The sequence below is a fragment of the Podarcis liolepis genome (genome assembly GCF_965112155.1).
Source record: "Podarcis liolepis genome assembly, chromosome: 13".
Classification (NCBI taxonomy): Eukaryota; Metazoa; Chordata; class Lepidosauria; order Squamata; family Lacertidae; genus Podarcis; species Podarcis liolepis.
This window is the reverse complement of record NC_139573.1, coordinates 20,709,948-20,724,025: the sequence shown is the minus strand read 5'-3', so window position 1 is coordinate 20,724,025 and position 14,078 is coordinate 20,709,948. Positions and strand designations below refer to the sequence as shown.

The 14,078-nt window shown below is 43.7% G+C and overlaps 1 protein-coding gene across 1 annotated transcript in view; it reads right to left on the bottom strand.

Annotated features, from left to right (window-relative positions):
* Window positions 1-461: 461 nt before the first annotated feature.
* Window positions 462-14,078, bottom strand: part of SYT5 (synaptotagmin 5) — a 32,093-nt gene continuing 18,476 nt past the window's right edge. Inside the window, exons 2-9 of the mRNA XM_083472012.1 lie at window positions 13,323-13,481; window positions 12,000-12,181; window positions 11,302-11,421; window positions 11,038-11,205; window positions 9,840-10,007; window positions 8,792-8,909; window positions 7,067-7,200; window positions 462-5,798 (exon numbers count right to left, since the gene is read on the bottom strand). Coding sequence (XP_083328138.1) covers window positions 5,589-5,798; window positions 7,067-7,200; window positions 8,792-8,909; window positions 9,840-10,007; window positions 11,038-11,205; window positions 11,302-11,421; window positions 12,000-12,181; window positions 13,323-13,473 — 1,251 coding nt within the window. The 5' untranslated portion in view covers window positions 13,474-13,481 and the 3' untranslated portion in view covers window positions 462-5,588. The remainder of the gene's footprint in view (window positions 5,799-7,066; window positions 7,201-8,791; window positions 8,910-9,839; window positions 10,008-11,037; window positions 11,206-11,301; window positions 11,422-11,999; window positions 12,182-13,322; window positions 13,482-14,078) is intronic.

Here is a 14,078-nt window from a genome sequence, read left to right as displayed (position 1 = left end):
GACTCGCTCTATTTTGGGTGTCTTATTTTATTTTTGGGTGATGTCATTTCAATTTGTGTTATAGCTAAGGGTCTCAAAAGCTGGAGGTGGCCCGGGCTTCTTTGATAGTTTTTAATTCACTTATTTACCTGTGCGTTTAGTCGTTCAGGCAAAGAACCACCTAAAGCATGCATAAATTTCAGTAGATCAAATTGAAATGAGAAGTGGCCACTTTCCCCTCAACTACCAGTCTATGACTCTCACCTGAGTTCAATAAGGAATAATAATGACCTCTTGGCTTTAATGGAATGAAATGGCCTCTTATACAGCCTTGAGAACGCCGGCAGTAAGGGCGCTGGTGCCAACCAGAAGCAATTCTTCACAAATCATTACACAGCGGAATTTTTTGTATGTTTCTCAGTCGAGCACCCCTACCTCACTGCAGCCCAAAGCAAAGACAATGAGAAGCAACACATTTGAAATATAGAGATCTCTTCTTTATTAACAGACAAAGAGTACTGTTTGGTCAAATACATCAATATTAAAACAGGCTTCAAAAGGGGGAGTGGAGGTGACTTTCAGAGGACGGCACCACTTAAATGGGTGGTTTGGAGGACTGAAGGGGATATTAGAAACAACACACACCAAAGTTACAAAGCCTTCTGCACTTTACACAATCCCTTCAATCGTTACAAATTACACAACCCCTCAAAACTTGGAGGTGGCCTGTTTTCATAGATGGGCATGTTGACCTGGGCACAGACATGCTCGCTGATGCCAGATTGTTGAAGATGGATGTTAGCAGGGACTTAGGAAAAGGTTATGTTGTTAGTGGGATACAGTGGGTGAGACACACACAGCACAGAACTCACTAACAGATCAACACTGGCCTTCCTAAAAGGCCATTGCTTTGTCCACTCATCAGTTATCATGGACCATGAGGAAAATAATGGAAAATGAGATGGTAGTTCAGCAGCCTGAAATGAACACCTTCTAGCATGACATATTAAACAGTATATATCCCCTTGGCTCTGCAACTGCCATCTCTTGTTGTTGACGAACAAATGAAAATAAAAGAGATATAGGAGCAGGGTTGAAATTAAGGTGAACCTGAGGAGATCAACAGAGCAGTAAATATTCTAAACCCAAGTGGGATGGAGATGGCGGTGCAATTCCATGAACACTGCAACTACAAAAACACATTGGCTACACAACAAAATGGCCACCATGCCCCTTGGCTGGGCAACTGACCTTGGCCTAGTCTTTTTATTGGTTGGTTGGTTTTCTTTCTTTTCTTTCTTTCTTTTTTTTGGTTTCATGTTTTAACTCTCTCTCCAAAGCATGGAAGGAGATTGGTTTTTACACGTCTGCAGGAAGGTACTAGTTAAAGAAAAATAAAATCTCACTGCTTAAAAATCTGGCACTGGAGCAGCAGTTCTGAGATTACCCTGGGTTGCACAAATAAGTGTTAATAGGTATTTCCTGTCTTGGATGAAATGAATGTGATGCGTTTAAAAGCAGGGCCTGAAGTGCTAATACTTTACAAGAGCCTTCTTTTTAAAGACTTCAATGTACAGTGGTACTTTGAGTTACAAATGCCTCAGGTTACAAACGCTTCAGGTTACAAACTCCGGTAACCTGGAAGAGTTACCGGTACCTCGAGTTGAGAGCCTTGCCCCAGGATGAGAACGGAAATTGTGTGCTGGCGGCACAGCGGCAGCAAGAGGCCCCATTAGCTAAAGCACACCTCTAGTTAAGAACAGTTTCAGGTTAAGAACGGACCTCCGGAATGAATTAGATTTGTAACTAGAGGTACCACTGTATTTGGTTGTAAAAGGGTGCTTCTGGCCGACTTTTCAATATATTCATCTTGATCTGTTTGCAGGGAGATTTAATAAACATTCATTCTGATTGTTTGCGAAGGGGTTAGACAATGTTGCATCAAGTGCTGTCCTATAGTTCCCAGTGCATTTTCATGTCACTTTCCTTACTGCAATAAATCCAATCGTTTGGGGAATCAGTTTTGTTGCACAAGACATCCCAATCAACTATAATTGTGAAACCTGAATTTACCAGCATGTGACCAAATTCTACCCCAAAACGGTGACAGTCTGGAACTGTCTGGAATATTTTCTCTAATCTTAGAGGGAAGTCAGATTCAAATTTCACACGCAGCTCTGGGTGGTGGTGAGCCCTACACGATTTGCATTAACAGTAGAGCTAATCAAGTTTGTTTCTTTTGGAGTGCAGATGTACAACTCCCGATGTTGTACAATCAGATGAAAAGTAATGCGAACAGTGGCTTGGAGAGTTACAGAGAGAAAGTAACTGGGGAGCTCCTAAATTCCCAAAGAATTGTGTGGACATTTTTTAGATAGCGGGCAAAGAGTTAGTAAGCTGGCCTCCTGTGCCCTTTTCCAGTCACTCTGGCAAAGGTCCAAATGGCTTGTATGCTTCTCTAGAATACCCTGTTGCTCAGGAAATAAGTAATTTTGTGGACTATGGCCTGTAGACGTTTGTCACTGCTCAACAGGACAGTGGCTTTCTAAGGTGGCCCAGTATTGTTACAGTATAGATGATGATGCTCTTCTTCCTCCCCCTGACTGAACATGAAATTTGTACCAATCTACAATAGAAGGGAGACAACGGTGGATGACTGGGGAAGGGCCTTAGGTCTTTGGTGAGGCATCAGCTTGCATGCAGAAGATCCCAGGTACAGTTCCTGGCATCTCCACATAGATCTGGAAGAGACTGTGGTCTGGAATCCCAGAGAGCCACTGTCAATCAGTGTAGATCGGAGGTTGCCAACGTGGTAGCCCTCTAGATTTTGTGCACTACAACCCTCAACATGCCTGACCATTGCCATGCTGGCTGGGGCTGATGGGAGTTGTAGTCCAAAACATCTGGAAGGCACCACATTGGTTAGCTCTGATGTAGACAATACTGAACTAGATGGTCCAATGAATGATCTGACTTGGCATAAAGCAGTTCCTATATTAACTGGACCTTCACAGCCAAGATGTGAGGACAACACCAGCAGGATATCTCTCTACCTCAGAGATCTTTCAGAACATCTCTTCCCCAAACAAGAAATAAGTGACTAAAATCCTTTCCCCTCCCATTTCCCTTTCTCCTGGTTGCTCTTATTTTAAAGCAGAGAGTTCAGAAACATAATACTGATTTGCTTCCCCATTTGAGGTACATTTACTTTGACTAATTAGAGTTAGTTCTTCTGTTGCCAAGATCAAGAAGTTAAAGTCAGCCATTTTGCCTCAATTATATATTTTTTAAAAGCATAGAGGAACTACAGAACTATAATTCTATAGTTTTATAGTATATAGTCAGACAAATGTGCTGAGAAATCAAGAATGCTACAGCCTTTGTCTTTCTGCTGACATCATCAGCAAAAGTATGCTTATAGATGAGTCGAATAAAATGCTTGGTAACTTAGCCTAAACATGTGTTCCTTTGAAAACTGGACCTCATCTACAAATTGTCATTGGAAACAGATTTAGAACTCTTTTTGCTATCTAAGCTCATTTGCTTGTGAGTTCAGTGGGCAGTTCAACACTGATGTTTACTTGTAGGCACAAAACCTTTGGTAAAAGGATTGTAACTGAGACCAGAAATGATGCTTTGTCAAATATTTGGGGTGGGGTGTGAGGGAAATAGAGCGTCCAAATATCAAGATCAAAAGTTCTAGTCGTATGTTTTTCCTTCTTTCTTTTTTAATTCTTAGGCTTCTTTCTTTTTATTGTGGACTTACTTGGCCTTTGACAGATGTTTTGGCCTAAGTATTTCAGTATTGCCTTCCCTTCCTATTCTGGTTCCATGCAACATGAAAGCATTAAAAAGAAGACCAAAGCACAGAGTCATGCCCAGAATTCAGATTTCAGATTTGGACAAAAGTATTTCAGTTCAGAATTTCAAGCCATTGGCTTGCTGGCAATCCCATTTTTAAAATGAAAGTAAAAATCCAGCTATTAATGTACCTGCTAAACAGTTACCCAGCATATGATTAGGTCTCAAACAATAGTTTGTAGAATTACAGAATATTTGCTATAAAACCAATTGATTTTGTATCATTGTCACAGCAAAGGTGTTGTAAACATGTTTCGATCCATGGGAAACCACTGTAAACCTGCTGTAAATCCTATAGATAAATGCTTTTTTTCTCATTTATAAAATGCATCAAACTGGTTGCTAACAAACAGTAAACCCGTTGCAGTTTTATAATAAACCAGTCTTAAGCTTGTAGCAAAAATGTAAACATGTTGTAACATAGCAAAATTATTTTAAGTTGGTTAGTAAATCACTAGTAAATCTGTAGTTAATCTGCTTTAAGTCTACATAAAGCCTATAGCAAATTTTCTCTAATACTCATATCAAACATTTCATAAATAAGTTGTAAAGCATGTGCTGTAAAACAGATACATGGTTCTGTCAAAACTGTTATAAAACTCCAAATTAAGTCAATATAAAGTAGAATAAGCTATATATGAACAGCTTAATACGTTGGCTGATGCTTAAATCTCTGTTAACATCAACATCCATAAAACTGTTGTAATTTGGGAAGGGGACATCCTATAGTAAATATATGCTAGTAAACACATCCACAGTAGTTCTCCAATGACAGCTAATTTTTATATGTCAGATAAGTATGTGAACATTTTGTAATAAAATAATTAGGATATACTACAATATGTTTTATACACGAAGCCCACACATAGCATATTTGCAACCTTATCCCGATTAAGCTGTTTTAGGCAGTTTCAACTGCAAAGGAGGACCAAATTTGAAATATTTCATAACACAGTGGCCAGAAATGGAAAGCTATTTTAAGCATCTTGTAGAGCCACGGTCAAGTTGCATTTTCAAACTATGTTTTAAAAGATTTCCAGTGTTTTCACCTAAGATCTAGCTTCCTAAATCAGTATTATAATGGAGTGTCCAAAAGTTAATATTATCAGAGAACAGAGTTTGCCGCAACTCTTTTGTAAATCTATTGTAAACACATTTGTAGGCATTGTTTGCAATAGATTTACGTATGAGGTCTAGATTTTAAACATGGCACCAAAGTACAATACCCAAAATGTATATGAAATGGTGTCCTTTAAAGAAACCTGTAATGAACCTATAGTATACTCAGAGGTAAAAAAAGATAAACAGTAGGTTTATTTGAGGCTGGTTTCCCCAAAGATGGCATGGTTAATGTAAAGATCGCTTTGTCAAAAAGTCAGCCTGCCTGGCACATAAGGTTCAGCTTTCAAGTGAGAAACCAACCCAAAAATATAAACCTGTGCAAGTTGCGTTGTAAGCCTCATAGTAAACCTACAGTAAATCTCTAACCTGTCTTAAGCTGCTAGGTAATCTTCCTTCTTTTTTTCACACAGTGGATAAAAAACAGAGGGGTGGGTTTTTTTCGCTCTCTTGGAGATGTTTCTTTTTTTTTCAACAGGAAATGGCTCTGAGAGAAGAGACAGGCTCACAGGCTCTCCCCCTCCCCACACACGTGCACATTTTCAGGGGTGCCTCAACCACACACTCCCATTCGCTCTGGACGGGAGAAGCAACTGCTGCCAGATCCTTCGGCCAACAAGGAAGGGGCATCAAGAGGTCTTTATGCCAACCGCCACATCCACCTCTTCTTCAGGCTGCAGGGTGTGCCACTGGGCAATGGGTCTCCGAGGATTGGCCAGCATGTCGGACCAATGGCGCAGCTCGGCCCCCGTGGCGTTGCAGCCCACAAAGATCTTCCCGATGGCTTCGTTTTTGCCCAGTTTGTCATAATCCAGGACCGTCAGAACAACCTGGACTTTCTGTGAAAGGGGGGGAAACAGGCACGATCAGCAGCAGAAGAGCAATAGGCGAGCTTAACCCTCTCCCTCCCCACCATTTTCCACCTACAACTCTTCCCATTGTTTACTCTCTCACACAGCTTGGCTTCCAGATGCATCTTTGCCAAATTGCTAGGGGAAAGCACTTGGGGAATGGAAGTGAACAGTTTGTTGGTGTATAGTGGCTGGTGGGTAAAGGATTAAGCGTTCTCTGCTGAAAACTGCACCCTCTCCCCACCGCTTTGCCAAAACAATTGGGTCCTTATTATCAGAAGGAAACTTGGAAAGATTTACTGTATTTTTTGCTCTATAAGACTCACTTTTTCCCTCCTAAAAAGTAAGGGGAAATGTGTGTGCGTCTTATGGAGCAAATGCAGGCTGCGCAGCTATCCCAGAAGCCAGAACAGCAAGAGGGATTGCTGCTTTCACTGCGCAGCGATCCCTCTTGCTGTTCTGGCTTCTGAGATTCAGAATATTTTTTTCTTGTTTTCCTCCTCCAAAAACTAGGTGCGTCTTGTGGTCTGGTGCGTCTTATAGAGCGAAAATACGGTAAGTATTTTTGACCTGGGGCGAGGTTGGGCCATCTAATTTTAATGAGGCTATGTCTTTCCACCTCCTTAAAGCCTGGAGCTTTTCAAAGGGTTGCAACTGAATTGGGGGGCGGTATCTAGAAAAGGCTGGTACATAACCCAGAACTAGCAGATTCTATCGTGATTTGAGGACTGGGTTTCTTTCTACTCACAGGAGCATATGAGGAACACCGTGATTATCAGTTATTCTTTTAAGAGTGAGATTGGCATGATTTGTAATAGCAAAGAAGTGTCCTGAATATGTCGAGGGTCTTTCCAAATGTTATCATTAATCCACCCAGAGTGGGGGTGGGGGGAGGATGTGCAAGCATTTTTACAGCCAGAAGGCTCAGAATGAAGAAGGATCCACAACAGCTCAGCAGCCAGGCAATAATAATAGCAAGCTAATAGTTAGCTATCTGAACATGCAGTGGATCAGTGACGAGAAACAGCAAACTACTTTGCCCAATATGTCCTGACTTGGGCCCAAAGAAATACACAAACTTAGATGCAAACTAACCAGACAGAAACCCCTATGCAGAATTCAGCACTTGTGCATAAGTGTAAAAAAGTAACTTTCTGGCAAGATTGCAAAAAATATTTGTCCACACATCTCTAGTTCAGAATTGGCTGCCTTTGGGTGAAATGGGGGTGGGGGTGGAGAGAAGGGTAGGGGGTTACCTGGATTTGTTCAAATGGCACCTCAAAACTGAACGACTCGTTGTAATAGGGATTCAGTGTGTTTTTCTTAATGGTTGTTTTCTTCTTCTTGATACGTTTCCCTCCTTGCATGAGATGGATTTTAACATAGGGGTCTGGGATAGGAGTAGAAAGATTATTTCAGAATCACACAGGGGTTCCATTATGCAATGTATTGCGGAAGATCTATGTTCCCATCTCCCCCACCGCTAATGAATTGTGGTTTTGATGTCTATTGAAGGGCCACAGCTAAGATGTAGTAGAACATCTGTGCTTTGCATGCAGAAGGTCCATGGTTCAATTCCAGGCATCTCCAGGTATGGCTGGGAGAGAGCCCTGTTTGAAATCCTAGAGGGCGGCTGCTGGTAATAAGAAGAAAAGCAACAGCCCATCTAGTCCAGAACTCTGTTCTCATAGGACTCAGCTATACAGCTGCAAATAAAACGTTTAAGTGTGTTGTAAAGTGCAATATACAAATGGGACACTAGATGGCAACAGTGAGTTATAGGCAAATTCAATATATTTTTCAAAATGTTGAAAAAAAGCATTTTCACAGTATTTTTAATATGTGCCTAGATTCCATACTAAGTGGCCACCCAAGTGCCCATGGGGTCATGATGATGATTATGCTTTTTATTATTTATATGCCACCCATCTGACTGGGTTGCCCCAGCCACTCTGAGTGGTTCCCAACAAAATATTAAAAACACAATAAAAGATCCAACATTAAAAACTTCCCTATGCAGGGCTGCCTTTAGATGTCTTTTAAAAGTCATTTGGTCATATAGTTGTTTATCTCCTTGACATCTGATGGGAGGGCGTTCACGCCACAGCAGACAGTAAGACATACTGAGAAGGCCTAGTTTCCTGTAACTTCAATTCTTGCAATGAGGGAACTGCCAGAAGGCCCTCTGAGCTGAACCTCAGTGTCCGGGCTGAACGACGCTCCTTCAGGTATACTGGGCAGAGGTCATTTAGGCCTTTAAAGGTCAGCACCGACACTGAATCGTGCTTGGAAATAAACTGGGAGCCAATGCAGATTCTTCAGGACCAGTGCTATATGGTCTTGGCAGCCACTCCCAGTCACCAGTCTAGCTGCCGCATTTGGGATTAGTTGTAGTTTCCGAATCACCTTCAAAGATAACCCCACATAGAGTGCATTATAGTAGTCAAAGTGGGAGGTAATCAGAGCATATACCACTCTGGCAAGACAATGCTCAGGCAGGCAGGGTCTCAGCCGTCGCACCATGTGGAGCTGGTAGACAGCCTCCCTGGACACAGAATTAACCTGCGTTTCCATGGACAGCTGTGAGTCCATAGCAACAACACTCTCCTCACCTGTGACTCCCCAGCAACAGTGGAAGTTAAATATTGTCTGTCGAGGATAAGGTTATACTGAGCTGGGAGGGCCAATGCTCTAATTCGGTATACAACAACCACAACCACCAATTAGACCCACAAATATGAAAATATACTTGTAATGCACTACAAATAAAAAATACATGTTTAAAAAAGAGTAGCAAACCATAACACCACAGCACAACCAGTTATAGATCTGCTTCAGACATTAAGTCTTTTCCACAAATGCCCCCATTAGTCATAGAAACATAGAATCATAGAACTAAGTCTTTAGGAAAGGTTTCCAACTAAAAGAAACCCAGGCTATGTCCTGATTCGATTCAGCTTACCACAATGGCGAGTTCTTACCTGAAAGACCCCCCACGTCCATTTTTTTCAGGTTTTTCGCTTCTAGCACAATAACTGTCAGCTTCCCAGCCGTAGGGACATACCGGAGAGAAAAGCAGATGTCTCCCAGCTTCTCGTGCTACAGAGAGGAAAATAGGGCTAGTTTAGAGCGAGGATGGAAGCATCAAGAGCCAATCTCCATATTCAAGGGGTGGGTGGGTGATTAGTTGGCAACCTCCTCCCTGCCATCTACAGGATGCCAATTCTGTGGTCAGGACTCATGTGAGTCTCCTCCTCACAGCCCCAGATGTTGAATCATACAAACTCCACATGCCAGCGAGGTGTAGCGGTTAGAGCGTGGATAAATAAGAGCACAAACTCCACCACTGGCCTAAATTACCTCACAGGTTTGTTGCAAGCAAAAAAAAAACCCCAGAGAGTGCAGGAGAGCCATATGTGCTGCCTTGAACTCCTTGGTGGGATATTAATGTTAAATAAATTGGATATAAATGTAAATAAATACACAAGTAAAATCATCCCAGCTATCTGATGTCAGCTGTTTATGGAAAAGAAGAAGAAAAAGAAGAGTTTGGATTTGATATCCCACTTTATCACTACCCTAAGGAGTCTCAAAGCGGCTAACATTCTCCTTTCCCTTCCTCCCCCACAACAAACACTCTGTGAGGTGAGTGGGGCTGAGAGACTTCAGAGAAGTGTGACTGGCCCAAGGTCACCCAGCAGCTGCATGTGGAGGAGTGGGGAAGCGAACCTGGTTCACCAGATTACGAGTCTTACTCGCCCTTCACCCTAAGGTCCCAGGGTGAATTGCAACAATTAAAGCACAATGTTAAAAACTGATTTAAACAATTAAAACACAATGTTAAAAACTGATTTAAACAACTCACAATCACAGAAATGAGGTGGGTCCTACAAGTATCAAAAGCTGGGGTAATAAGCTGTGAGTTCAGAATTCACCGAAATAATATGTAAAGGGCCCCAACTGTGATGTTCAAACCCGCTTTCAGACTCAGGCACTTCGGAAAGAGGGTCCACACTGATGGATCCCTACCTCTTCTTTCTCTGCCGACTGCAGGTCCCGCCACTCTTCAATGACATGGGCCAGATCCACCGTGTTCATGGGGATGCGTATCTCACCAATGGCATCGTGCTTGGAGAAGCGGTCAAAGTCATAGACGGCCATGACGAGGGTCTTGCCGCCCAGTTCCGAGTAGGGGACCTAAGGGCCAAACACACAACGGGTTGATTAAATGGCAGACGGAATTGCAAGGGTGCAGAACCTCCCACCTGAGGGTCAAAGGTAACTCTCTGGACCTATCAGGCTCTCAGAACTCACAGCAGGCCCCACCCCCTCTGCTCAGGCCACACCCCCTCACAGGCTCTGCTTTTTGAGTGTTTTGGCCTGGCTGGAAGGTGTCCTTCAACTGTGGTGATGCTTCTTCCTTGCCTGGATGGAGGATTCGAAGGGAGTTATTATTAATAATAATAATAATTTTATTATTTATTTATACTCCACCCTCCCCAGCCAAGGCCAGGCTCAGAGCGGCTAACAAGCAATAATAAAACAAGTTGAATGATTACAACTTAAAAACAAAATTAAAATACAACATTAAAATATTGAAACATTAAAATATTAAAATGTAGCCTCATCGCAGGAGGAGAAGGAAAAGAAAAAAGAAAGAGAGGGGGGAATCAAATTGGCTCCAAGCCAAAGGCCAGGCGGAGCAACTCTGTCTTACAGGCCCTGCGGAAAGAAATCAGATCCTGCAGGGCCCTAGTCTCGTGAGGCAGAGCGTTCCACCAGGCTGGAGCCAGAGTTGAAAAGGCCCTGGCTCTGGTTGAAGCCAATCTAACTTCCTTAGGGCCCGGGACCACTAGGGTGTTGCTATTTATGGACCTTGAGGCTCTCCGTGGGGCATACCAGGAGAGGCGGTCCTGTATTAGTGTCTGGGTAGGCATTGGCTACTGTCCTAAGAAAAAAAATTGCATTTTGCCCCGCCCACTTTTGCTTCTGGTCCCGCCCACCACTGATATATGGCCCATGGTAGTTTGCCCTGCCTCTGTGCTATTGGTCGATTCAGTGGTAAAACTGTGTGCGATAGGGTGGGGAGGGAGAAGAGGATCCGCAAAGTATGGGGAGAAGCCAATGGTAAAAAGGGAAGGCGATGGAGTAGATGGGGAAGAAATGCTCAGCCAAGCTCAGGAACTTTGGGCAAGATGGAAGAGGGAACATGCAGAGGACAACTTGCCTTAAACGTGAAGGACTCGTTGAATGTGGGGTTGAGGGTTTTGCGGTGCACTTTGGTCTCGTATTTCTTCTTCTTCTCTGGGAGCAGGAAGACTTTGACGTAAGGGTCCGAGGTGCCCCCAATGTCCAAGGCTGGCAGGTCAGCAGCTTGCAGAATGCCCACCACCAGCTAGGGAAAGGTTTAAGAGGAACAGAGGTAAGCTACCTTGCCTTGGATCAGACCACTGGCCCGTCCAACCCAGCTGGCAGCATCGACCATCCCTACCTGGGTGCTTTGGAAGTCATAATCAAGCGAGTACTGGAGTTTCCCCAGCTTCTCCTGGGGCTTTTCTTCCTTGGGCTCCTGCAGCAGAGATGGATCCAAATCTTCTATCTCTGGCTGGACCTGGGAGGGAGAGAGGGAAGGGTCAGAGCAGCCAACAGGGAAGTATTAGCATCAAAGACAGAGAGCAAGCCGCACTATATATTTAAAGTACTCCATGCTCTTTCCCACCCCACAAAAGAACTGGCATACAGCTTCTGGGTCATGTGGCCAGCATGACTAAGCCGCTTCTGGCGAACCAGAGCAGCGCACAGAAACGCCGTTTACCTTTCTGCCAGAGCGGTACCTATTTATCTACTTGCACTTTGACGTGCTTTCAAACTGCTAGGTTGGCAGGAGCAGGGACTGAGCAACGGGAGCTCACCCCATCACGGGGATTCAAACCGCCGACCTTCTGATCGGCAAGTCCTAGGCTCTGTGGTTTAACCCACAGCACCACCCGTATCCTTCTATCAAGTGCCTAATAGGCAGTGCTAAATTGATAGCAGTTTTTGTGTAGTTCCCTAGTTAACAGTCAGTTTATGTATGGATTATGGATGCCTGCATGCATGCATGCAAGTGTGCAAGTTCAGAAATATCTTAGGAAAGCGACAACTTCCCCTGGTGCCAAGAGAGGGAAGCAGCCGCCAGCCTTGACTCACCTTGTCAATGTAGCTCTTGCCCAGTTCCTTCACCTCCTTCATGTTGATCTGGGCCTTCACTTTATCTTTGCCTTTCTTGCCTTTCTTCCTCTTGCCACAGCATTTCTTACAGGTGCAGAAGCAGCAGCAGAGAAGCAGGAGGCCGGCCACTATGAGGATGGTGGCCAAAGCCCAGGGCGGGACTGGAGAGGAGCAGAACAGAGGGGCAGAGAAGGCGGGTGAGGTTCAACAGCCTTTCTCTCTTTTTGGATGTAATATATATACAGTGCATCTTCTAAGTTCTGAAAGCATGTTAGTTAATGCAACAATTTTGACAACAGCCCAGTAAAGCAGGTCAAAATTATCATTCCCCTACCCCCATGGCAGAAGGGGAAACAGTGGTTTGCCTAATTACTGGAGGAGTTGAGATTTAATTGTGAAATTCTTTACTTCAGGGGTGGGGGAACTTTTTCTGCCTTCCCTTCTTGAGCAACTTCTGTAAGATATTCCACTATAGTTGCTTATGGTCCTTGAATAAAAGAATCCTAATGTTCCCTGAGCTGAAATGGAACTTACTCCCTAATAAGCATGCTTAGGATATAAGCCCAAGCTTAGTAGTGAGGCCATTTCCCTAAATCCATCCATGAGCCTTCCAAGCTCTTCCTCCACATGGCAGTATCATCGCAGGCCCTTGCAAGCCTTCCTGCTTTTGTGTCACTGTCACGTTTGGGGGGGACACCTCCCATTTCCCCCTTCAGGCCTAAGCTCTGGCTTCTTTCTCCAGAGTTACCTAATTCCATGGAGCTCTGCCTGAAGAAAAATCTCCTTGTCGATTACACATCTCAAAAGGTTCTGCTGATTAGGTTAGCGAAGAATAATACAGGCACCTGGACTGTTATAATGTTATATCCACACGTGGAACAGATATAAAGCATCCATCTCTAGGCCATGGGGCACTAATCAGGGCTATGTATACTTTGCATTAAAACTGTTAGCTAATATAACATCCACACCACACCCTTTAGCTTCAGAGATTTGACCAATCCAAGCCCATATACTTTCAAGCAGAGCTTCACAAAGGGGTTAAACAAACTGGTATTTCAGTAGTACATTCTGCAAGCTTGCATTGCTCCACTTGTGTGGAATTAGAGGACACACACAGTCTTTGCGTGTTCTCTGTGTGAAAATTAAAACCAAACCCTCATTTTAGGGCCAAGAAACGCCAGTGACTCAAATAGATTAGGCATTGTTTGTGTAATATCTCGATGCCCTTTCAAGCCCGTTTCGTCAGACCCATCCTCCGAGCCGAAATGTAAGCTCAGAAGGTGCTCAAGCTCCACCTACTTGGCAGGTCGCTCAGCTTGTTCATGAACTTGTCTTTCAAGTCAGAAAAAACGTTCTCTTTGGTGGGCATTTCGGTGGCATTGAGGGACGGCTCCATCTGGGACTCTGTCACCTCCGAGTCCACCTTGGCTGACCTCCGGGCTGCATTCATTGTGGAACCTGGAAGACAAGAGAGAGAGGGAGAAAAGGCTAATTTGTTAACTACTGACGATTGCTGCAAGTGTAATCAGTTAAAAACAACAACAACAACAACAACAACAACAACAACAACAACAACAAAACCACCCTGTACAATTTAACACCATTGACCCCATTCCCTAAGGTAGCGTTCCTTCCTCCCTTCTCAGATCCTTTATTTGTTTTCCCATCAAACCTTTGACTTGTCCCTTTATACCTTATACCTAGCTGTAAACAGGTCCAAGTTCTGGAGCTCTGCAATGCATCTGCAAGTCACAAAGTGGTTAGCTTGGTCTCAACTAGGGCCAGGGCCTTTTCAGTACTGGCCCCGACTTGGTGGAAAGCTCTGTCACAGGAGACTAGGGCCCTGCGGGACTTGACATCTTTCCGCAGGGCCTGCAAGACAGAGCTGTTCCGCCTGGCCTTTGGTTTGGACTCAGTCGGACTCGTAGGTTTCCCTCCCCTTATGGTTTTCATCTATGGGCTACTTTTAAAATGAGACTGCATTTTAAATTGCATTTTAACCTGTATTTTAAATTGTTTTTTGTCTTTCCCCCTATTATGTTTTTACTGTACAGT